At 51.9% G+C, this 24,293-nt stretch overlaps 1 protein-coding gene across 2 annotated transcripts; it reads left to right on the top strand.

Annotated features, from left to right (window-relative positions):
• The first annotated feature begins 674 nt into the window (after positions 1-674).
• LZTR1 (leucine zipper like post translational regulator 1) lies at positions 675-24,293 on the top strand. 2 transcript variants are annotated; one of them, XM_066259930.1, is made up of 21 exons: positions 675-989; positions 1,453-1,515; positions 10,922-10,978; positions 13,514-13,593; positions 13,961-14,069; positions 14,579-14,662; positions 15,579-15,636; positions 16,720-16,859; positions 18,121-18,322; positions 18,718-18,873; positions 19,280-19,390; positions 19,816-19,908; positions 20,092-20,187; positions 20,268-20,433; positions 20,649-20,818; positions 20,924-21,080; positions 21,920-22,046; positions 22,135-22,284; positions 22,924-23,029; positions 23,116-23,196; positions 23,447-24,293. In XM_066259930.1, exons 1-21 carry the CDS (start codon positions 790-792, stop codon positions 23,561-23,563), a joined length of 2,523 nt encoding a protein of 840 aa, XP_066116027.1. In that variant the 5' UTR covers positions 675-789; the 3' UTR covers positions 23,564-24,293. The 2 variants fall into 2 exon arrangements, with proteins under 2 accessions (XP_066116027.1, XP_066116025.1); XM_066259928.1 differs by having other exon boundaries at positions 23,116-24,293.

Here is a 24,293-nt window from a genome sequence, read left to right as displayed (position 1 = left end):
ACGGTTTCTCCAACTATTGTCTTGGATCTTGATTTTGAAGGAAGGGCATTCCAGGTAGAGGAGACTGCAGGCGCAAAGGATTGAAACAGGACGTGCCTTAAGAACTCAAAGGCTACAAGCGTTTGGCAGTTTGAGGTTATTTGCCGACTTAGGGCTGTCGGAGCTGGGTCCCGAGACAGACCTTATGCTTCTCCTGGCGGCCAAAATTTCCTCAAGAAACTCAGGCTCTGTTATTGAGTAGAAATGAGAATCCACAGTCTCGGAGCCATGCTGCCTCTTAGTGAGTAAGAACATCGAGGACAGATTCGGGGTGTCTGGGCTGGGGGCCCAAGCAGGATGGGGATATAGTTGGGCTGCCTGCGGAATCCGCTCCGAGCTCAGAACTCTCCACCTGGGATCCCGGAAGTGGCGGACGGTGAGTCACGGCCAAGCCCCTCGCTATCAAGGCATCCCGGGAACTGCAGCCGATCTTCAGGCGGCGTGTGGTCAGGCAGGCGCCGGGGAGGTGCAATCGTACGAGGCTCGGGACTAGGCGCTGGCACTCCGCGGGAAATGTTTCCCAGAAGTTTACACGTTTGCCGAAACCTCGGGTCCCAGGTGCCGCGCACAGCCGCAAGGACACGAGAAGCCTAAGGCTTGCCGGAAAGTGCGTAAGACCAAAGCGTGACGCTAGTCGGAAATTCCGCGCCGTCAGCCCAGTGCTAGCCGGGAAATGTAGTCCCTTGGGTCGGCCCAGGGCGGTGGCCGCACGTCCAGCGGATCTGGTGACCGATCCGGCGTGGAACTGGAATGGCTGGGACGGGTGGCTCGGGGGGCCCGATCGGAGCCGGGTCTCTGACAGGCGGCGCGCGGTCCAAAGTAGCCCCGAGCGTGGACTTCGACCACAGCTGCTCAGACAGTGTCGAGTACCTGACGCTCAACTTCGGGCCCTTTGAGACAGTGCATCGTTGGCGGCGCCTCCCACCCTGCGACGAGTTCGTGGGGGCTCGGTACGGCGTGATTGAGGGATCTTGGGGATGGGAGTTGTCTGAGAGGGTTTTATGGCGGATTCCAGGGGCAAAGCTGGTGTTTGGTCTCCTGGAGCTGGATCTAGTAATGGTGGGAGGAGTGGTGCTGCCCAGTACAAGCCCAAGACAGTGGCGGGGTTTTTTGAGGGAGTACTGAAGTGGGGTGGCCAGGGGCAAGGTGATAGAATTATATTGTGTTTGTGGGTCTTCAGCTGGGGTCCCAGGTGCTCTGCAATGGGATAAGGAATCCAGAAAGTCCCAGGGCGGTGTTGTGGTCCCCATATGCAAGGTTTCTGGGGGTACTGGTGGAATTTAGTGGTGTCTGTTAATCTTGGTATTGGAGAGGTGCTATCCATCTTCTGTGGCAGCCCTGGTGCTTGGTCTCATTCCTTGTGCCCCTCAAGGGTCCTGGCCTCACCACTGCCCACCTCTGCTTTCTTTCCAGGCGCAGCAAGCACACAGTGGTAGCCTATAAAGATGCCATCTATGTATTTGGTGGAGACAATGGGTGAGTAAGACTGGGGTGTTTAGATCCAGAGAGCTAGAAACATGGTGGTTTGGACTGGGCTTCTTCAACTCTACTACTATCTTTGCAAATGTTAGCTAAGCACTCAGTCTCAGTTTCCCAGTCTGTGAGGTCCCCTGAATTTAAGGCCCTCAGCACAGCATCCAGTGGGTAGCACATGCTCAGGACACAGAAATTTTCCTCTTGTTCTGTTTGAGTGGACACATCCTTGAAAGAAACACATCTACCCTGGCTGCCGCCATGCCAGGCACTTTTCCTTCCCTGCATTTCTCTCTGGGCCGCTTCATTCACATGCTCACATGGCACTTGAGAAGGTATGGAGAGCAGTTTCATTTATTTCCCACATTTTTCACTTTTTGGAAGTTTTTTTTTTCACATTGCTATAAGTTCTTGGCAAAAACAAAAAACTTTTTTGGCAATGACCTGATGTGTTGGTGAGCAAACCTTCATCCCCTGAACTGTTCCTGGTTAATCTGTGGCTGGTTTTCTTTGCTGGAAGATAATAGCCAAGGTGAAACCTTGGTGTGTGCAGCTGCTTCTTCTCCTGGCATGTTTTCCTTTGACCTATTCCCCAGGAGCTGGACCTCAGAGGGAAAAAGCTCTCTTAGTGTGGGCTAGGCCATGACAAATACTGGGCACTGGCACAGGTGCAACAGACATGGGATGAGGAGAAGACAGTCTGGTCCTGTCAGGGAAGCCTTTGTGGATGGTTGATGCCTTGAGAGATGAGTAACAGTGAGCAATGCATAAGAGGAAAAGTGTGACAAGCAAAGGGATCAGCATGGGCAATGGCCTGGAGATGGGGGAATAGCACTGAGTTTGGGTCTGAACAGGGTTTCTCACCTTCATTCATTTGTTGATGTGCTCAGGAAAGGCCAGGAATGCCCATCAGGCATCTTAGAAGGTTGGGAGCCTGCTGGATATGAGGCTGAAGCTTGGTCTCTTGGACAGGCAGGGCTCAGTTCAAGTTAGAGCTTTGTGGCTTTGGGCTCAAGAAGGTGGCTTAGCAGCACTCACTGCACTCTGGTCTCCTTCTCTGTATATGGGGCGGCCACGTGTGCTGTTTTTGCAGGGTGCTCCTGAGAGTGAGTGAGCACCCTCACTCTGTGAGGGGCTCAGCACAGAAGTTTCCCTGTGTTGAGAGTGCAGTGTTTGCACACGACCCATCCTATTTTGAGTCCCATCCCTGCCTCTCAACCACAGCCTGGCCTGAAGTCTGACAAGGGCTGGACTTGGATTGGTGCTGCAGCCCTGGTCTTGCAGGACTCCATGGGGGAGCTGATGGGGTAGGCAGAATCCCATGAGGTCCTCTAGAATGGGCGAAGGGTCTCCTTGGGCCTGGCCCCCTGGCTTCTAGCCCATCTTCCCCACAGTCTCTTCCCTATGAATAGCCAGAGGGATCCATTTGAAAATGCAAGTCAGTTTGACCTGTGGTGGTACAGTGGATAAAGCATTCAACCTGGAATGCTGAGTGCCACAAACCAGCAGGGCTAGTAATTCCAAGTCCTGAGTGAGAATGATGCAGAATGAAGAAAATAGACTTAAAGAGAAATAGGATGGGATCGGGAGGCCTCTGCAAGCTGATGGTAAGAACAGAGCAAAACAGCCCCTGATTTGCTTTATTATATAGCCATATGCAAATAAGGAAGTCTCCATACAAAGTCACACATCTCCAAGGCAACCCAAGAATTCTCCCAAGTGCAGAAACCCTCCACCCTGCATAACTGAAATCAACCAATATCCACATCAGAACAAACAAGGGGTGGGAGGAAGGGCATGTTAATTGCTTCTAGCAACTTAACCAAGCAAGTGAGGTGGAGGGTTGGGATGAGTGCAAATACTCAGCTTAATAATTAATATAAAGCTGTGAGGGAGAGAACTTAGCCTTTTGCTAAGCCTTGAACTGCAAAGGGCTTTGCCATTTGCAGTCTCCCACATATCCTCCCTGTTAAAAAAATTTTTAGCCCTGGCCAGTTGGCTCAGTGGTAGAGCGTTGGCCTGGTGTGCAAGAGTCCTGAATTCAATTTCCAGCCAGGGCTGGAAATTCAATTTCCACACAGGAGAAGTGCCCATCTGCTTCTCCACCCCTCCCCCTCTCCTTCTTCTCTGTCTCTCTCTTCCCCTCCCACAGCCAAGGCTCCATCGGAGCAAAGTTGGCCCGGGCGCTGGGGATGGCTCTATGGCCTCTGCCTCAGGCACTAGGTATGGCTCTGGTTGCAACAGAGCAACGCCCCAGATGGGCAGAGCATTGCCCCCTGGTGGGCATGCTGGGTGGATCCCCGTCAGGCGCATGCGGGAGTCTGTCTGACTGCCTCCCTGTTTCCAACTTCAGAAAATACAAAAAAATAAAATAAAATAAAATTTTAATTTGTGTGCTGAGATTCACACTCATCTGATTTCCCAGTTTCCCAGATTCCAATTTAGAGGCAGACTGGAAAAATACAGAATAAACACAAAATTAGTATAGCCAGTGCTAACAGATATCCAAATAAGTATCCTAATACATTAAAGAGATTAAAGTCTTTTAGATTATCAAGCAAATTCTTAGTCAATACAGCAGGATCTATAATAGAGTCTTTGTTGTTTTGAATGTCAATACAATGTGTCCGTAAAGTCATGGTGCACTTTTGACCGGTCACAGGAAAGCAACAAAAGACGATAGAAATGTGAAATCTGCGCCAAATAAAAGGAAAACTCTCCCAGTTTCATACCTATTCAGTGCAGTTTTTTTTTTTTTTTTAATTTTTTTTTAATTTTTATTTATTTATTCATTTTAGAGAGGAGGGGGGAGATAGATAGATAGAGAGAGAGAGAAAGAGAGAGAGAGAGAGAGAGAGAAGGGGGAGGAGCAGGAAGCATCAACTCCCATATGTGCCTTGACCAGGCAAGCCCAGGGTTTTGAACCGGCAACCTCAGTGTTTCCAGGTTGACGCTTTATCCACTGCGCCACCACAGGTCAGGCTATTCAGTGCAGTTTGATGGGGGCTCACACACAGATTTTTTAGGGCTCCTTAGGTAGCTATCCCGTTTAACCTCTACAGACTTGTCACTGACTGATGGCCTACTAGTCCTATGTGGTGGCGCTTTGTTATAAACGCCCCGATATTCACGTTGCACTTTGGTCACGGATTCGAATTTAGCAAGCCACAGAACACACTGAACTTTCCTCTGTACCGTCACATCTCGACTGGCATGGCTGTGGGCTACTCCGCTGTATACACGGTGTTACGTCATCATCTGCACATGCGCACATGCTGCCACATCATCCTACAGAAACTGGGAGGGTTTTCCTTTTATTTGGTGCAGATTTCACATTTCTATTGTCTTTTGTTGCTTTCCTGTGACTGGTCAAAAGTGCACTATGACTTTACGGACACACTGTATATTGATGCAAGTCCATGCTGACACCATCACCCTTCGACATTCCCTGTAGATGCAGCGCAACCCCAGTTCAGTCCCATTGAGAACTGTCACAAGGAGTAGGAGTCACACTCAGGAAAAGTCCATATGACACTGAAACTGTCATCACACTCTCATACTCTGCAGCTAGCGTCCAAGTCCCAAAGACCACTGCCTCCAGTGCATTAAGCTTCTGCCTTAAGCTTAATGGGCATTCTGGATTTCTGGAACCAGGTTGCTTTCTAGGGGCTGATGTCAATCCATGATGAGGCTTCACATTCCTTGTTCCTTGCTGGCATTCCAAGAGGACCTGTTGATGACAAAATTGAAACATACTCTTCCCCCCAAGTTAGTAATTTAATTGAATTTTGCCACTTAAGGCTACTTAATATATCCCGGTATAACATGAGAGGCTTAGGCCATTTCTTGGCTGATATAAAATTCCTCTCAGCTGCAGTAAGACCAGAGGAAGAAATGTTCAAAAAAAATTTTTTTAAGTAAAATAAGTCTTATATAATTGCTTTTATGGGTGAGTCCCTCCTCCTGACTCATGGTGTCTTACCAAAGATTCAGGAATCCACCGAGGAGCCTCAGCAGACCTAGGAAAAACACACATATCCTCAGACCCACAGGAGAACAGGGTCTGGCCCTTGCCTTATTCCTGTGAGCGGGTCCTTCCATTGTACTTCAAGGAAGGCTTTCCTTGTTGGATTCCAGAGTCTCTCGGCCACTGAATGGCCCTGTGCATCAGTATTCAAAAAAAAAAAAAAATTAAAAAGCATGATTAAGAAGATTTGTAGGAGTTTTTTTTTTTTTTTTTTTTTTACATTTTTCTGAAGCTGGAAACAGGGAGAGACAGTCAGACAGACTCCCGCATGCTCCCGACAGGGATCCACCCAGCACGCCCGGGCGACGCTCTGCCCACCAGGGGGCGATGCTCTGCCCATCCTGGGCGTCGCCATATTGGGACCAGAGCCACTCTAGCGCCTGAGGCAGAGGCCACAGAGCCATCCCCAGCTCCCGGGCCATCTTTGCTCCAATGGAGCCTTGGCTGCGGGAGGGGAAGAGAGAGACAGAGAGGAAAGCGCGGTGGAGGGGTGGAGAAGCAAATGGGCGCTTCTCCTGTGTGCCCTGGCCGGGAATCGAACCCGGGTCCTCCGCACGCTAGGCCGACGCTCTACCGCTGAGCCAACCGGCCAGGGCGATTTGTAGGAGTTTGAGGGCATGACTCCCCCCCCCCTTTTTTTTTAATTGACACTGTATACAAAGAGTTCAAATGGCCAGTAAAACTACTGGTTTAAAATTGTTGGCTTTAAGTAACAGAAGTATAATCTGAATTCACATCAGAGCTTTCTAAAATGGCAGTAGTATAAGCATGTGTCTAGTATCCAAAACCTGTCCTGGCTTTCCCTTGGCTAAAGAATAGAAAACTAGACAGCCTACTAAAGCTGCCACAATTTCCTTAAATGCTTTAATAAAAGTTGGCATACTTCATTTTTCTTGCTTACCTTAATAACACGGGGCTAACAAGAAAATGAAGAAAATACAGTCAACCGTAGCTAGCACTAGACCTGGAAGTTTTGGTAAACTGGATGACTATTCAGAAACATTCTCAAAAGAAGTTTTCCAAAATTAGGCCAGAAAGCCTATGTTAAGAGGAAAAAAATGCTAAGAATGAGTTGAACATTAAAGTTTATCTGTTCCTATTAGGCTATGAACAACATAATGAAAGCTGAAATGCTACATATAGTTAAGAATGCATTCTCGCAGAGCAAGTATATAGAATGGCCTTTCTAAATGTCTACTTGATGTTTAAAATTTTATAAGTGATTTATTATGTCACCATATTAAGCCAATTGAATTAACTACATTCAGTAGTAACTGCTTCGGAAATGTTTTGGAAAAGATGACAGAAACTATAGATTTGAAAAGCAACTAACTGCAAAACCCATCTCCAGACTTAGAATATATGTTATCTATCAATTTCCAATTCCTCTTAAAAGAGAAGACTAGCCCTGGCCGGTTGGCTCAGCGGTAGAGCGTCGGCCTAGCGTGCGGAGGACCTGGGTTCGATTCCCGGCCAGGGCACACAGGAGAAGCGCCCATTTGCTTCTCCACCCCTCCGCCGCGCTTTCCTCTCTGTCTCTCTCTTCCCCTCCCGCAGCCAGGGCTCCATTGGAGCGGAGATGGCCCGGGCGCTGGGGATGGCTCTGTGGCCTCTGCCTCAGGCGCTAGAGTGGCTCTGGTCGCAACATGGCGACGCCCAGGATGGGCAGAGCATTGTCCCCTGGTGGGCAGAGCGTCGCCCCCTGGTGGGCGTGCCGGGTGGATCCCGGTCGGGCGCATGCGGGAGTCTGTCTGACTGTCTCTCCCTGTTTCCAGCTTCAGAAAAATGAAAAAAAAAAAAAAAAAAAAAGAGAAGACTAGATAGTCATCCATCTTATTCCAGTTTAGCATTAAGATAGACACATTAAAGGATTGCATTGTTGCTAAGCATTGTCTGTTTTCTCATATGCACCATTTAGAATTTCTCATTTAGACTATACCTCACTTTTTTTCTTTCCTTTTAATAGTAAAATAATGACCAAATATGGGCCTTAGCTTAAGGTCCTGTACCTTATCTTAAATGAAATATAAAATAAGGTAGTTTTATTAATTTCTTGCTAGCATTGCCTTAAAATCTGTTTACCAAATAATAAATACTAAACTTTAAGTTTTTTGTTTTGCTTTTTTAATCCAGAAAGCATTCCTGGTCCATTCCTAATACTACATAAACATTTCATCATTTTAGTTTAGTGTATAATATTTTTCTTGAAATAGCATTATGGTTGTACTTCAGAAAAATCCAATCAACCATTTATAGAAATTATGCTCAATTGTTAACCTTTTGAAAAAGGCTAAAAGTTCTCTAGGAATACTTAAAATAACTTGATTAACAATTACCAGTGCTAAAAAAGTCATATTGATAAAACAGATGGTAAAATTTCCCAATGGCAAATGTTAAAGAATATGAACTGAAACACTGGTACATCTCATTTGCCTCTGATACCAAGATTTTCCAGGATGAAAACCAGGGCATGTAGTTTCACAGAATTTGAAACTTACATGTTCAAGGGGCTTTGCCACTTGCAGTCTCCTACAGCTGAGGTTACCAGTTCGAAACCCTGGGCTTACCGGTAAGGCACATGCAAGAAGAAACTACAAGCTGATGTTTCCCACTACTTCCCCGCCTTTCTCTCTCTCTCTCTCTCTCTCTCTCTCTCTCTCTCTCAAATCAATAAATAAAATCTTTAAAAAAAGAAGAAGAAGAAGAAAAGAAAAAAAGTGCAAATCAGAGCATGTTCCTCCTGGGCTCATAACTCTGGGATGTCTCCCCACATCTCTGATTAAAAGCCTCAGGGGCACAGAGGATAGAGTGTCAACCTGGGATGCTGAGAACCCAGGTTCAAAAGCCGGAAGTCACCAGCTTGAGCTTGGGATCATCAAGGTCACTGTCTTGAGAAAGAGGTCACTGTCTTGAGCAAGAGGTCACTGGCTTGGCCGGATACCCTTTAGGCAAGGCACATATGAGAAGTGATCAATGAACAGCTAAAGTGCCACAACTACAAGTTGATTCTCATCTCTCTTCCTTCCTATCTCTGTCTCTGTCTGTTTCTCTTTCGCTTAAAAGCACCTCAGCCCTCCTGGCAGTCAGTGTGGCCCACTGCTCCTCTGCCTTCGTCCTGCACTGCACTAAAGCCACACAGCTGCCTTGCTGTGTTCTGACTGTATTAAGTATCCTGCTAAGGCCCTAGCACTGGCTGTTACCTCCTGCTCACCCTCCTCCTCCCCTTCCTCTGAATCACCCATGAGTGAGGCCTTCCTGACAACCTCAACAAACTGAATCAATTAGTGACCCTCCCCTCCTCTTCTGCACCTCTTTCTGGCTCCATTGGTCCCAGAGAACACATGTTTATTATCTGTCTCCTCTAGGGCAGGGCCTGTATCCTGGCACCCAAACAAATCAACAAATGTTTGTCACATGAATGAAATAAAGACATTTACTGGATGCCCTGGCCAGGTAGCTCAGGTTTGTTAGAACATTGTCCCAATACACCAATTGCAGGTTTGATCCCCAGTCAGGGCACATACAAGAATCAATCAGTGAATGCATAAATAAGTCGAACAACAAATCAATGTTTTTCTTTCTCTCTACCCCCTTCCTTCCTCCCTCCCTCCCCCGCCTCTCTCTTTCAAAAAAGAAAAAGAAAAAAAAAGACATTTATTTACTAGAACCTTAATGAGAAATCCCCAAACCAGAAATGGCCTGATGTCCATCCAGCACAGGGCAGTGGGTGGGAACACATACTCAGAAGTGTCCTGTAATAGAAACTGTGTAACAAGGAGAAATATTTTTGCTACCATGTAACACTAAGAAATAGGGTACTAACTTGTCTCAATCAAGTTGTAACTTTCTCAACTTCCTAGGTACAAAGGAAGATAAACCTGCAGCCCTGGGGGGGGGGGGGGCGGAGAAGTGGAGTAGGGGGCAGATGGGAGAGGGGAGGAATTACTGTCACACCTCTGCTCCTGGCTTCCTATCTCCCAGGCTGTTTCCTCTTCTGTAAAGGGAGTTAGGAAGGTGAGCCATTTCGTACAAACTGAGCTAGAGAGGCACCCAGCACAGGCCTGGCCTGGCCTGCTGTGCAGTGAGGTCTGGACTCTTATTAGGTTGACACCTTTTCTCCCTCTTAGTGACAAGGGCTGGATGGTAACATGCAGGTTGTGTTAGGTGGTGCTATGGCCAGTAGATTTGTTTTCTGTTTTGTTATATCTTATTTATTTATTTACTTATTGATATTGAATTTATTGGGGTGACATTGGTTAATAAAATTATATAGGTTTTAGATGTACAATTCTATAACACATCATCTGTATATTATGTTCTGTATCCATCACCGTTTTTTTGTTTGTTTGTTTTGTTTTTTAAGATTTGATTTATTGGTTTTAGAGGAGAGAGAGAGGAAGGGGGTAGGAGTGGGAAGCATCAACTCAAAGTAGTTGCTTCTTGTATGTCCCTTGACCGGGCAAGATCGGGGTTTCTAACAAGCGACCTCAGCATTCCATGCCGACACTTTATCCACACTGCTGCCACAAGTCAGGCCACTTGCTTTATTGCATCTTTTTTTTTTTTTTTTTGTATTTTTCTGAAGCTGGAAACGGGGAAAGACAGTCAGACAGACTCCCGCATGCGCCTGACTGGGATCCACCTGGCACGCCCACCAGGGGCAACGCTCTGCCCACCAGGGGACGATGCTCTGCCCCTCCGGGGCGTCGCTCTGCTGAGACCAGAGCCACTCTAGCTCCTGGGGCAGAGGCCAAGGAGCCATCCCCAGCGCCCGGGCCATCTTTGCTCCAATGGAGCCTTGGCTGCGGGAGGGGAAGAGAGAGACAGAGAGGAAGGGGGGGGGTGGAGAAGCAGATGGGCGCTTCTCCTATGTGCCCTGGCCAGGAATCGAACCTGGGTCCCCTGCACGCCAGGCCGACGCTCTACCGCTGAGCCAACCGGCCAGGGCCGCTTTATTGCATCTTTAATGTAATTGTTATACTGACTTTGTGAGAAAGAGGTGGCAGGAAGATCAGAGAGAAGGGAAGAGGCCTTCCATGAGATGTGGGCAAGCATCTGCATTGTGGTGGCATAGCCTCAGAGTAGGGGGCCCTGAGACATGGCAGTGGGGTGCGGTGTGAGCCCTCAAATCAGCTGTGAGTTGGCCAGAGTCATGCTTTGGTCCTGATTCCCAGTAGGCAGCTAGGAGCTTCCTTTGAAGCTCTGGTGACCTCTCTGGTCCCACATCTGGTCCTGGGCATCAGCTGGTTGTCTGGCCCTGGCTAAATCCTCCAAAATAACCTCCCCACCTCCTGGGCTACAGTGTCCATCTTCTGGGTTTTGGCTGGGCAGCGGCCTGCAGAGCAGACCGGGACTGAGCCCACTTCTCCCTGGCTGTTTCAGGAAGACGATGCTCAATGACCTCCTGCGGTTTGATGTGAAGGACTGCTCCTGGTGCAGGTAGGTGGCTCCTGCAGTCCTGCTCCCTGATCTTCCTCCTAGATCTTAGTAGCACTGTTTGGGGCCCTGATTGCCAGCAGAGTCACATTTCTGGAAAGGTAGAGAGAAACTGCAAAGAAGAAAGAACAACTCACTCTCCCTACCGCCATGTCAGCCCAGCACCTCTCTCAATGTTCCCTCTATCTCTTGGGTTTCTTTTCTGGTCCATGACTGAGATTTATTATTCTCAATCCTGCTAATTAGGGGATCTGTTTGATTGGTTATGGGTCCTCAAATTCTGTCCCAGGAGGGCCCTTCAGTCACCAAGCCTATCTCTCAGGTCCGGGGCTGGAGCGAGCACAGAGGGCCTTAAGTTGATGGGTCCTTACAGGATGGACTCTGCTGCTGCAGGGGCTCCTCTCCCCTTCCTAACTCATTGGTCCCATCCTCTGCCAAGAGACCCCAAACAGGCAGTGGGCATCATGTGAACCCTGGCCTCTGTCCTGCAGATGACCCTCCCCAGCTGTGTAGCCTTGCACAAGACACTTGCCCTCTCTCTGAGCACTATATATTTGTGCCTGCAGTCCAGCCTATGACTGGGAGCAGCTCACAACTTAGGGGAAGAAATAGATCCTGAGATTAGAAGGTACTAAGCTTCCACTTGAACTCTGCCATCTGTTTGTGCAGAAGCACAGATTCACTGAGCCCCTTGAATACCACAGAGCTCTTTCCAGGAGCTCTGTGCAAAGCCCTCGCAGTCCCAGCAGCCCTGTGGGTGGGGTCAGACTGCCTCCTTTGACAGAGGAGAATGTCAGGCTCAGGACCCACAGCTGCTGAACCTGGCACACCATGCTGGCATCACTGTGCCACCTACCCTTTGCCCAGGAGACCTGGGTAGCACTGGGATTGTCACAGATATTTCTATGTTGTTTCTCTCACACTTCATTTGGAAATATGGCTAATAGTTACAAATACATTTTTTTTTACAGAGACAGAGAGTGAGTCAGAGAGAGGGATAGACAAGGACAGACAGGAACGAAGAGAGATGAGAAGCATCAATCATTAGTTTTTCATTGCGCGTTGCAACACCTTAGTTGTTTATTGATTGCTTTCTCATATGTGCCTTGACCGCGGGCCTTCAGCAGGCCGAGTAGCCCCTTGCTGGAGCCAGTGACCTTGGGTTCAAGCTGGTGAGCTTTTGCTTAAACCAGATGAGCCCGCGCTCAAGCTGGCAACCTCGGGTTCTCGAACCTGGGTCCTCTGCATCCCAGTCCGACGCTCTATCCACTACACCACTGCCTGGTCAGGCTACAAATACATTTTAAAAATTACTCTGGCCCTGGCCGGTTGGCTCAGCGGTAGAGCGTCGGCCTAGCGTGCGGAGGACCCGGGTTCGATTCCCAGCCAGGGCACACAGGAGAAGCGCCCATTTGCTTCTCCACCCCTCCGCTGCGCTTTCCTCTCTGTCTCTCTCGTCCCCTCCTGCAGCCAAGGCTCCATTGGAGCAAAGATGGCCCGGGCGCTGGGGATGGCTCTGTGGCCTCTGCCCCAGGCGCTAGAGTGGCTCTGGTCGCAACATGGCGACGCCCAGGATGGGCAGAGCATCGCCCCCTGGTGGGCAGAGCGTCGCCCATGATGGGCGTGCCGGGTGGATCCCGGTCGGGCGCATGCAGGAGTCTGTCTGACTGTCTCTCCCTGTTTCCAGCTTCAGAAAAATGAAAAAAAAAAAAAAAAAAAAAAAAAAAATTACTCTGAAGACTTTATAATTCACTGTTAAAAAATGCTTAAGTATAGAACTGTAAAGGAGCAGCTGCAAGAAAGCAGTAAAAATGGGTTTTTAATTTGACAAGTAAAATTTGTGGACCACCCGTGCTGCAGAATACAGTGCAGCTGTGAGAATGGGGCAATGGTGATTCCAGAAAAGCTTTAAGACCTTCTCACAGTCTACTGTTTAGTTGAGAAAGCATATTACAAAACATCTACATGATTCCATTTTAAAAAATCAGTCAAAGGCACAATATGCATAGGAAGGTGTGGGGAAACCTCTAGGTATGGACAGTGGTTTCTATCAAAGTGATTATGGATACATTTTAGTATTAATATTTTAGGTTCTTTTTTTTTTTTTTTTACAGGGACAGAGAGATAGTCAGAGAGAGGGATAGGTAGGGACAGACAGTCAGGAATGGAGAGAGATGAGAAGCATCAATCATCAGTTTTTCATTGCGACACCTTAGTTATTCATTGATTGCTTTCTCATATGTGCCTTGACCGGGGGCCTTCAGCAGACTGAGTAACTCCTTGCTGGAGCCAGTGACCTTGGGTCCAAGGTGGTGAGCTTTTTGCTCAAGCCAGATGAGCCCGCGCTCAAGCTGGCGACCTTGGGGTCTCGAACCTGGGTCCTTCCGCATCCCAGTCCGATGCTCTATCCACTGCACCACCGCCTGGTCCGGCAGATTTTTGGTTCTTTGTTGGTGACTTTCTAAGGATTTTCTATAATGAAACAAGTATTACCTTCAAAGTACTGCTGACACTGATTGCCTCTTGTTCCCCCACCAGGGCCTTCACCACAGGGACCCCACCAGCCCCCCGCTACCACCACTCAGCCGTGGTCTATGGGAGCAGCATGTTTGTCTTTGGTGAGCTGCCTCTCACCTCCCAGGCCAGGATCCCCTGCCCTCCAGCAAGCCTCAGGCCCACATGCTATATGCTTGGCTGGCCTTTCTGTCAACCCCTCTGCCTGATCTCCTGGGGTTGGAACAGTCTGCCTCTGACTGGGCCAGAAGGTGTCTTTCCCTCCCTGCCAGGGATGGGGAACAGAGTCCTGCTGGTCTCTGTGTGCCCAGAGCCCAGCACAGAGGCAGGCGCTTAGGAGGAGCTCTCCAGGTGTGCGGAGAAAGTTCTAGAATGCGTTTTCAATGGGGCCAGAATCTTCCCTCACCTCCTGGGGTTTGAGGACTCTGAAATGTTGCATTTGGGTGTCACCGTTTTTCTCTCTTTACCCAGGGGGTTACACTGGGGACATTTATTCCAATTCTAACTTGAAGAATAAAAATGACCTCTTTGAATACAAGTTTGCAACTGGCCAGTGGACGGAGTGGAAAATTGAAGGACGGTGAGAGGCTGCTGAAACCTCTGGGGGTTGTCTGTAGGCTCTCTGGCCCTGTAGCATAATAATGGAGAGCCTGAGGCTTAGAGAGCCTGAGCTGAGAGCTGGTGCTAATTGCCAGTTGCATCTGTTTGCAGCCTCTTCCCAGCTCTTAGGTTGCCTTGTTTCAGAAAGTAGAAGGGAGCAAATGTCCTGTGATGGGTGCTTTAGTGGTCCTGGCTTGTGAGCACTCCCCTTAATATTTTGGTAGCAGCTGGGAGAGGACTCTGTACCCTGTGGATGTCTGAATGCCTCATCAGTTACCTGGTGTCACACGAGCTCAGTCAGCCCCTAGTGCTGTGTATTATATATCCTGAATGGCATCCCTGGAGTCCCAGTGTCACCAGATATGGATACGGCCGTCCTGGGGCCTGGTGGGACTTGTAGGGCTGTGGCCATTGGACCAGTCTTGTAGGGCTCTGAGGCTCGGGTCTACACTGGGTGGCACCTCATTCCTGCCCTACTTCACACTTCAGGTTGCCAGTTGCTAGGTCAGCCCATGGTGCTACGGTATACAGTGACAAGTTATGGATCTTTGCTGGCTATGATGGCAATGCCAGGTAGGTGGTGGCCTGGCCCGTGCACTCTGCTTCTGAGCTGCCTGGTGTACTGGGGCACAGAGTGGGCCTTCTTGGTCTTGGAGGGCTCACTCTGGGGGTTTCTTGGGAGGGTGGGTGTGTGGGCAGAGGTGAGAGGAAAAGGAAGATAGGCAGGGTGAAGGTGATGCCCACTGAATGGAGCCCCTGCCCAACCCCCACAGTGGTTAGAACTGGCACCCCTGAGGCCCCTCCTAGGGTGTCTGAGGGGGCGTCAAGTCTGTCCCATGGTCATGCAGGTCTCCATAACAAATAGCTAGGGGTCATTAGAGCTGGGGGGTGGGAGAGGTGGCCCCTTGAATTGCTGGGCTGAGAATACTCAGGCCCACAGCAAGGAATGACCCTAAGGGGTGAGTGAGCATGTTGGTGGCAGCAGCACCAGACTCGGTCCCTCCTCTACAGTGGACAGTAGAGTTCTGCCCTCTGTCATAGGCATTTTTCTCCTTTAGCAAATTGGCTTTGTTGTATCTTTCTGATTACAAAAGCAGCATGTGCTCATTCCCCAAAACTTCAGCATTATTGAAACTCTAAACAGTGTAATTTCTGTGAGTGTAGCCTCTCTGAAGTACTCTCTTAGCCTCAAGGAGTAGCCAGTGGCTGACTCTGTCCCCTGCCCTAGATGTCAGGAATGAGGCCTTCCTCTGAATGATGCCTCTCTTCCTGCTTGGGCTGGGAAGAGGCCTGGTGCAACAGGGCCTTAGCACAGCCCCCACGCTTCTTCAACTGATGCTCCACCTTTGTGGCTGCCCCAGAGTGCCCTGGTCAGAGTCCCAAGTGATGAATTGTTCTTCCCTGGAGCCACCCCTCCTGACCAGTTTCAGGCCCACCCTTGACAGCCAGCCCCATTAGTGGGCATTCTAACCCCTTTGTCCCCATGCAGGTTGAATGACATGTGGACCATTGGCCTGCAGGACCGAGAGCTCACATGCTGGGAGGAGGTAAGGAGCTGGGGGGCTGGGCTGGGGTAGGGGGACACAAGGAGGTAAGAGGCATGCGGCGACTGGGGTAGGGGACACAAGGAGGTAAGAGGCATGCGGCGGCTGGGGTAGGGGACACAAAGAGGTAAGAGGCATGCGGCGGCTGGGGTAGGGGACACAAGGAGGTAAGAGGCATGCGGCGGCTGGGGTAGGGGACACAAGGAGGTAAGAGGCATGTGGCGGCTGGGGTAGGGGACACAAGGAGGTAAGAGGCATGTGGCGGCTGGGGTAGGGGACACAAGGAGGTAAGAGGCATGTGGCGGCTGGGGTAGGGGGAGGACGGGAGGTGAGAGACAGGGAGGGTGGGGGCTAGAGTGGGAGGTGAGCCAGGACGGTGAAGAGTGGGGACTAGAGTGGGCTGGGGTTGGGTGGAGGCTGCTTTACTCCCTTTGCCACAGCCTAGCCTTGTCCTCCTCCTCGCTCTTCCTACTGACTTGCCTGGCCCTCATGACAAATTCCAGTGGCAGGAAAAAAAAAATTCCAGTGGCAGTTACCTAGTGACTAGAGCCTCTGTGCTTTGGATGGCAGCCTGTCACAGGTAACTGGTGCGGTTCAGGTATAACCCTCCCTTATCTGAACATAGGGAGGATGGCATGCCACCCATTGTCCTGCTGGCTGCTGTTTTTGGACCAATCTGTCTCATTGCTCCACTGTCTTCCCTGGGGAGTTTCTTTCCCCATTAGTAATGATTTTAGCCCACATATAGGGCTTTAAGTTCTGCAAAAAGTGATATATGAACCCTTATTCACAGAACAAATTCCAGGAATAAAAGCAGTCCTGGCCTGACCTGTGGTGGCACAGTGGATAAGGCGTCGACCTGGAATGCTGAGGTTGCCGGTTCGAAACCCTGGGCTTACCTGGTCAAGGCACATAATGGGAGTTGATGCTTCCTGATCCCCCCTTTCTCTCTTCTCTCTAAAATGAATAAATAATTTTAAAAAATTTTAAAAAAGAAAAAGCAGTCCTAGTTCAGCAATACAAGCACAGATGTGTGCACCGGGTCCTGTGAGGGCCCCATGCTGAGCTGCCTCTCTGCCCTCACAGGTGGTCCAGAGCGGCGAGATCCCACCATCCTGCTGCAACTTCCCAGTGGCCGTGTGCCGGGACAAAATGTTTGTGTTCTCAGGGCAGAGTGGAGCCAAGATAACCAACAACCTCTTCCAATTTGAATTTAAGGACAAGACGTGAGTGCCCTGGTTGGGGGTGCACTGCCTGCATCTGGAACCATCTTTGTGAGCTCCTATGTAAAGTAGGACCAGCTGCCTCCCTCCTGGGACAGGGATGTGCAGTGTCTTTGTACAGACTAGGCCACAGGTCCCCTGCAGGCCTCTTAGGTGTGGCTGTAGCACAGCAAGATAGGGCCTTCCTCTGAGTGAAGGCCACCCCAGCCCCGTGAATGTCATGGTCGGTCAGTTACCAGTAACAAATGTGGCTGGCATAGAGATCTCATGATGGCAGAAGACTGGAGAGGTACGTGTCCTATGCTATCCTTGACTGCTAGCCAGCCCTTGACCCCTCTGATGGGGACTAAGGCGAGGGTTGGTCATTGGCTCTGGGAATTAGTGGAGGTGAGGAAATAGAGTTTCGGCTGTAGGTCAGCAAGGCTCAGGAGGAGACTTGCAGCTGCCCTGGATACCAGGCTATCAGCAAGGAGGAAGGCTGGGCAACCTGGGCAGGGGAAACCCTGCTGATGCCTGTCCAACTCTCCTGTTCTGGGGTGGCCAGGCCTGGGAGGATAGCCACACTGCACACAGGCCTGCTGCTCCACCCTGGCTTTGGCCTTCAGGACAGTGGATGTTATAGAGGGCTCAGAGCAGCCAGGGGTAGATCTGGAGAAGTGAGGGTTGTGGGTAGAGGCCTGGTATAACCAGATGTTGGAGGGTTTGGGATAGACAGGCAGGCTCTGGCCAGGTAGACAGGTGGCTGGTCTGCAAGGAGGTTCTCTGGGAGCTGCCAGTATTGGGGGAGGTTCTCTGGGAGCTGCCAGTATTGGGGGAGGTTCTCTGGGAGCTGCCAGTATTGGGGGAGGTTCTCTGGGAGCTGCCAGTATTGGGGGAGGTTCTCTGGGAGCTGCCAGTATTGGGGGAAGGCACAAGGCCCGAGGGCTGCACAGGGGCCCGGGGGTACCTGTGGAGCAGGCTGAGGAAGGTGCATCTATAGGGCTGAGGACTGCAGGAAGTTGGGCCCATGTCAGAGCTGCAGCTTGGGGCAAAGGAGGCAAGGTAGGAAGAAAACCATGGAAGACACAGCCACCAGCAACAGCCAGATGCGTATTGGGTGACTCTTGGCCCCATCAGGTGGAACCAGTGTGGTGCCACCTTCCTCACTGGATAGTCCCCAGGGGTTGCAAGGCACTTTGCAGACTGGGTCTGTGGTGGAGGGGCCTCGGAGCCCAGGAGAAAAGGAGCCTCTGCCTGGCACTGGTTCCTTGTCATGTGCCCCCAGGTGGACACGCATCCCCACTGAGCACCTGCTTCGGGGCTCCCCGCCACCCCCTCAGCGGCGCTATGGCCACACCATGGTGGCCTTTGACCGCCACCTTTACGTGTTTGGGGGCGCAGCTGACAACACCCTGCCCAACGAGTTACACTGCTATGACGTAGACTTCCAGACCTGGGAGGTTGTCCAGCCCAGTTCAGACTGTGAGGTGAGCACTGCAGGTATTGCTGAGGTGACCCAGAGCCTGTACCCTGGGGTGTGTTCTTGACCCACTTGCTCCCACCTCCTCCCCTGCTCCTCAACAGCCTCAGGGCACTCCCAGGGCTCCAGCCAGCCAGCAGAAACAAGGCCAGGATGTCCTCAGCTCTGAACACCCACCCTGACTGAACCCTGAGCCTCTCTGCCTGTTCATCTTACAGCCTGTGGGCATGTTTGCATTGTGCTGAGAATGTTCCCCTGGCTGCCCAACTCAGCCCTCATCCTGTGGCTCTTCCCTCCTCATCCTCATCTGTCTTCACAGCACTCTAGGTGGGGGTGGCAAGTCATGTCTGGTGCCTGCCTGACTTTTGCTGACTTGTCATGCACTCACATGTCTCCTACCAGGTCGGTGGGACCGAGGTGCCAGAGCGAGCGGCTGCTTCTGAAGAGGTACCTGGCCTGCCCTCCGAGGATCGAGGCAGTTTCAAGAAGTCCCGAGATGTGTTTGGCCTGGACTTTGGCACTACCAATGCCAAGCAGGCTTCCCCACCAGCCTCAGAGGTGAGGGCTAACACCCTTGTTACTGCTCCCTCACCCCCTGAAGCCTGGCCTGCGATCAGCTCGCTTCAAAGCTGGGGAGACTGAGTCTCAGCAAGATACTTGTCGGGGTCACACGGTACATGAGTTGAGGGCCAGGAGCTCATGCCCTACTGGCTGGGCCATGTGGTGCAGCAGGTGAGACTGAGCACCTGCTGTGTCCACTATTTGGTCACAGGGGCCCCATCTTGCCAGCTTACCTCCTGTCCTGTGCCTACAGCTGTGTCCCTGGGTGCTCCAGCCCCTCCTTCAAGGCCAGTGGTGCCACATCCTTGCCCACAATATGGCCCACTCCAGCCATCAGCCAGACCCCTGCTGAGAGGCCAACTTTGCCTCTTCCCTCCCTGCTTACTTATCTCTCTCTACCCAGCTGCCCAGTGGAAGGCTCTTCCATGCAGCTGCTGTGATCTCAGATGCCATGTACATCTTCGGGGGCACCGTGGACAACAACATCCGCAGTGGGGAGATGTACAGGTTCCAGGTGGGACTCATGGACCCGAGGATCAGGCGACCACCTCAAGAGCTGACTCTATAGTAGGACCAGCCAGGGTGAATGGGCCATGATAGAAACTGAGACCCAGTAGGTAGGGGTAGAACTTGTCCAAGGGTGTTCAGAGCTAGGGCTGCACCTAGTGGGGTGGCAACCTTTATGAGGAGTCTGGCAGCTGGAGTGGAGAAGGGAACTCTGGGCTGAGGTGGTCAGGAACTTCAGGGCAGGGTGTGGCTTGTGGGGCAGGGTAGGGGCTCACAGCAGTCAGTGGAGGTCTGGGAACCACCTGGGTCAGTGGAGGGAGCCAGGCTGGGCTGAGCTTGGTATTGGCGCCTCAGTGGCATCCGTGGCCTGGAGGGTGCAAAGCCAGGGATGACAGTGTCTTCACTTGATAACACCCAGGTCTCCTCCTGCAGTTCTCCTGTTACCCCAAGTGCACACTCCATGAAGACTATGGGCGCCTATGGGAGAGCCGCCAGTTCTGTGATGTGGAGTTTGTGCTGGGTGAGGTGGGTGCCCTTCCTGTGCCCAGCCTTGCCCACTTTGCAGAGGAGTGGGGGCTTTGCACCCAGAGGCACAATGTCTGCCCAGTGGTGCCTGGAGTCCCCAGGCCCCTGTCCTAGCTGGCTGGGCCTCTGCCCCTTGGGAAGAGGGTCTTATGTCCTTCCACCAAGGTATTATTTTTGCTGCAGAAGGAGGAGTGTGTGCAGGGCCACATGGCCATTGTCACAGCACGAAGTCGCTGGCTCCGCAGAAAGATAGTGCAGGCGAGGGAGCGACTAACCCAGGTGAGGTGCTGCCCTGGCTGACCCTTCCTGGGCAGCAGCATCCATGTAGTGCCCTTGAGCTCCCCATCCTCTTCCCACAGAAGCTGGAAGAGGAGGCAGCTCTGGCTCCCAAGGAGGCCCCTGGTACGGCCATGGGTGGGGCCCGGCTGCCCCTGCTGCGTGTGACCATCCGAGAGGCCGAGGCCCGGCCCTTCGAGGTGCTCATGCAGTTCCTTTACACCGACAAGATCAAATACCCGAGGAAAGGTCTGCCTGGGCTGGGGTGGAGTAGGAACAGGGTGGGGTACAAGGAGCCCTACTTGCAAGTGGGCAGCCTGAGACTCGGGCTGAGATTACCTGTGTGTGGTTCAGTTGCTGCCTAGTGGCCCCAACCCACACTTGTCTATGGAAAGAGCCCTGGGCCCTGTCCTCCCCTCCCCTCTGCCCAAGATCCCTAAGGCTCAGGGAGCTCTTGGGTACAGGCCACGTGGAGGATGTGCTGCTCATCATGGATGTGTACAAGCTGGCGCTGAGCTTCCAGCTGTGCCGCCTGGAGCAGCTGTGTCGGCAGTACATCGAGGCTTCCGTGGACCTGCAGAATGTGCTGGTTGTGTGCGAGAGTGCTGCCAGGCTGCAGCTGGGCCAGCTAAAGGTGCCTCAGCCCACCCTGCCCACTGCTACAAGCCCCTTGCCCAGTCTGGTGCCCTGTTGGGGTTGAGGCCTGACCGTGACTGCCTGTCTGGCGTGTCTGTCCCAGGAACACTGCTTGAACTTCGTGGTGAAGGAGTCCCACTTCAACCAGGTGATCATGATGAAGGAGTTCGAGCACCTGTCTTCCCCGCTGATTGTGGAGATAGTTCGGCGGAAGCAGCAGCCACCGCCCCGCACCCCCTCAGACCAGCCTGTGGACATTGGTAGGGAGCCTGATCCCTTCCATGCCACTGGCTGGCCAGGTGGCATTCATCTTGAGATTTGGGAGCCATGAAATCACCTGCCAGGCCCTTAAGCAGGGGAGGAGGGATGGGTGCAGGGAAGACCCCAGAGTGATCCCTGGGTACCGGGGCAGGGGTGAAGTAGGAGGCAGTTCAGGTTCAGTTGAAGGAAGAACGCCCAGCCCATGGGGTTTTCCACAGTGGCTGTGTGCCTGAGGGTAGAGAACCTCCTAAATGCATTTCTGGAGGTGACATGGGGCACTTCTCTGGCAAAGGTGCCTTCCCTGAATGACATCAGGTCTGGAAGTTTCTGAAGTGAGCAATGTGCTCAGCGTCACAGTGATGAGTCACCAAGCCTCTCTTCCAGGTGTACATGTCTGGGGCCCAGTGAGGGTGTGCACAGCTCGCAGACCTCAGATGCTCCCAGTCTCTCTGTGTCCCCCTAGCCTGGGAAGAGAAGACAAAAGCTCCTTCATCCCCAACTCTCCCTGGGGCCTGTGCTGCCCCTGGTCACTGACTCCCGGTGACACATAGCAGCAGGCACACAGGACATGCTGGGCCCAGAGGAGGGCTCAGTGGGCTGAGTTTAGGCAATCAGATTTTGGGTGTGGGCAGGCCTGAGGGCCGTGTTTGGAACTGACAACAGGGCGCAATGATGCCTCAAGGCCCAGAATGAAGCCTCTGGTCTGGAGGAGGTTCATTCATGGTAGAAAATTGGGCAGATGGGCAGGAGGGGGTGCCCTAGAGCCCTGAGGCACAAGTTAGGATCAGGGTCTACTAAAGGGCAAGAGGTGTCCGCTGAGGGTCCCATGCTCCTCCAGGCACGTCTCTGATCCAGGACATGAAGGCATACCTGGAGGGGGCAGGTGCAGAGTTCTGTGACATCACGCTGCTGCTGGATGGGCACCCTCGACCAGCCCACAAGGCCATTCTGGCTGCCCGCTCCAGGTAGGTGTGGGTGTACTGCAGGTTAGGCTGGGCCCAGGCACTGGCTGCATCCGCTGAGAGCCCGGCCTCTGCCATCCTTTGTCTACAGCTACTTTGAGGCCATGTTTCGGTCCTTCATGCCCGAGGATGGGCAGGTGAACATTTCCATTGGGGAGATGGTGCCCAGCAGGCAGGCCTTTGAGTCCATGCTACGCTACATCTACTACGGTGAGGTCAACATGCCTCCTGAGGACTCACTGCATCCTTATGCCCGAGGGCTCTCCCAGGTCATCAACGGGGCTCCCAGCAACCACCTTGGGCAGCCCAGCTAGCTGGTCTTTGCCTGGTGATTCTGAGGATTTCTTGGTGCCTGCTCTCCTAGGGTTCTCTGAAGCCATTGGTCAGCTGGCACCAAGGGGTTTGTAGTCAGGAGGTACAGATGGGTTCTTTACTGTCATGATTGCTCAGAGTAAGGGGTTGGTCATTGCTTTATGACAGGCAAGCAAATGGATGTAACGTGATTTCTGGTCATTTCACTTTAGTGGGGAGCTGAACATGGGGTGCAAGGATGGCCTTTAGGACTCTGGGAGACTGTGGACAGTTCTGTTCTGGAAAGCTGCATATGGGTATTTTCCTGAGAAGAGGATTTTATGGTTATTTGGCTCTCCATGGGGCCTAAGTAGTTTGGAGTCCATGTAGAGATCAAGTCAGTGATCTGCCTGGATTTGAGTTCTGTCTGGATTGTCAGACACTGCTGATGAGGTGGGTCGCCTGGTTCTGAGCAGGTGCAGTTTCAGGTTTTCTCTGCCCTTGGCCCAAGATGCATTCTCCCTGAGGAGGAGGGTGGTGAGCGAGAGGATGGTTCTTTTGGTGGCAGCTCCTTAACCAGCTCCCCCAGCTACCTGTTTGCGGCCCCCTACTACTACGGCTTTTACAACAACCGGCTGCAGGCGTACTGCAAGCAGAACCTGGAGATGAATGTGACAGTGCAGAACGTGCTGCAGGTAGTACACCTGTGCCTACTGGCCTCCCTGAACCTGGGTGGGTGGGTGAGAGGTGGGGCAGCACCTCACGGAACCTGCTGTTCCAGATCCTGGAAGCGGCTGACAAGACACAGGCGCTGGACATGAAGCGGCACTGCCTGCACATCATTGTGCACCAGTTCACTAAGGTCAGGGCCCTCCTGGCTTGTACTCACTGCTCACCCCTCATCTTCAGGACCCAGTCTCTCATGGCAGCAGCCGTGGCCAGGTGGGGGGCGGGTGCCTGGAATCGGGCTATCTTCTGCAACAGTGGGCCCTGGGGATAACCAAGCAGAGCCACCCACCCACTGGTCACTCCTCACCGCATCTTTGGAGCCTACCCAGCCCTCACATGAATCCAGTTCTATCCTGTTCTGGCCTTTTGGTCACCTCCCACAGGTCTCCAAGTTGCCCACACTGCGCTCCCTGAGCCAGCAGCTGCTGCTCGACATCATAGACTCCCTGGCCTCCCACATCTCTGACAAGCAGTGTGCAGAGCTGGGCGCTGATATATGAGGGCCCAGGTGGTGCCAGCCCATACATGAAGAATGACTATGCTTGCCCTGCAAAAACTGCTGGCAACCCTCAGGCCTCCAACAGTGGTCAGACATGCCAGCTGAGGGACAGTGACCACAGCCTCAGAAAGAACTGAGTTTCACTGCTAATGACAGGTTCCACCAAAACTGGTAGTGAAGCAGGCCCCAAGCTAGTATTCCTCTGGTTCAGTGATGACACAGCAGGAGGCAGGGGTTCTGGCCAGGGTCCAGTGGTGGGGAGAACCTACCAAGGAGCTAGCTGGCTTTGGGGCCCCCACCCAGTAGGGACCCAGCATGGCTGTCGATCAGGCCAGTCATGTCTAAAAGGTTTCTCCTGTGTGTGTGTGTGTGGGGGGGGTCACACAGCACCCCCTTACCAAAGTGTAAGGGGACCCTCCTGTCACCTGGAGCTTGTGCATGGGCAACAGTGATGGGTGGATGGAGCCTGATTCAAGATTAATTTTAGTGCCCTTCAAGATGAATTTTAGGGTGTGAAGGGCTCTGAGGTCAGCTCCCAGCCCAGGGCAATTTGGGTCTGGATTCCAGAGGGGCTTCAGGATCCCATGTACTTGTTTATACATCAGGTCCCTGGGCTATGCCAAGAAGTCAGCAAAGATGCCTTCCAGGTCCTTATCTGTCCTTCACTAAGTATTCTGTGTCACAGACATGCCTCCATTAAAGCCATAGCAGTGCTATGTACTATACATATA

This window comes from Saccopteryx bilineata, chromosome 2, assembly GCF_036850765.1.
Source record: "Saccopteryx bilineata isolate mSacBil1 chromosome 2, mSacBil1_pri_phased_curated, whole genome shotgun sequence".
NCBI lineage: Eukaryota > Metazoa > Chordata > Mammalia > Chiroptera > Emballonuridae > Saccopteryx > Saccopteryx bilineata.
The sequence above is the reverse complement of the archived record's forward strand: the minus strand, read 5'-3'. Positions and strand labels throughout refer to the sequence as shown.

Excerpts from the sequence above, each read along its gene's own strand:
- LZTR1 (XM_066259928.1), top strand. The coding sequence starts at position 790 with ATGGCTGGGACGGGTGGCTCGGGGGGCCCGATCGGAGCCGGGTCTCTG. Across the intron at positions 13,594-13,960 it reads GAGCAGCATGTTTGTCTTTG|GGGGTTACACTGGGGACATT; the intron begins GTGAGCTGCCTC and ends CTCTTTACCCAG. Across the intron at positions 23,030-23,115 it reads CAGTGCAGAACGTGCTGCAG|ATCCTGGAAGCGGCTGACAA; the intron begins GTAGTACACCTG and ends CTGCTGTTCCAG.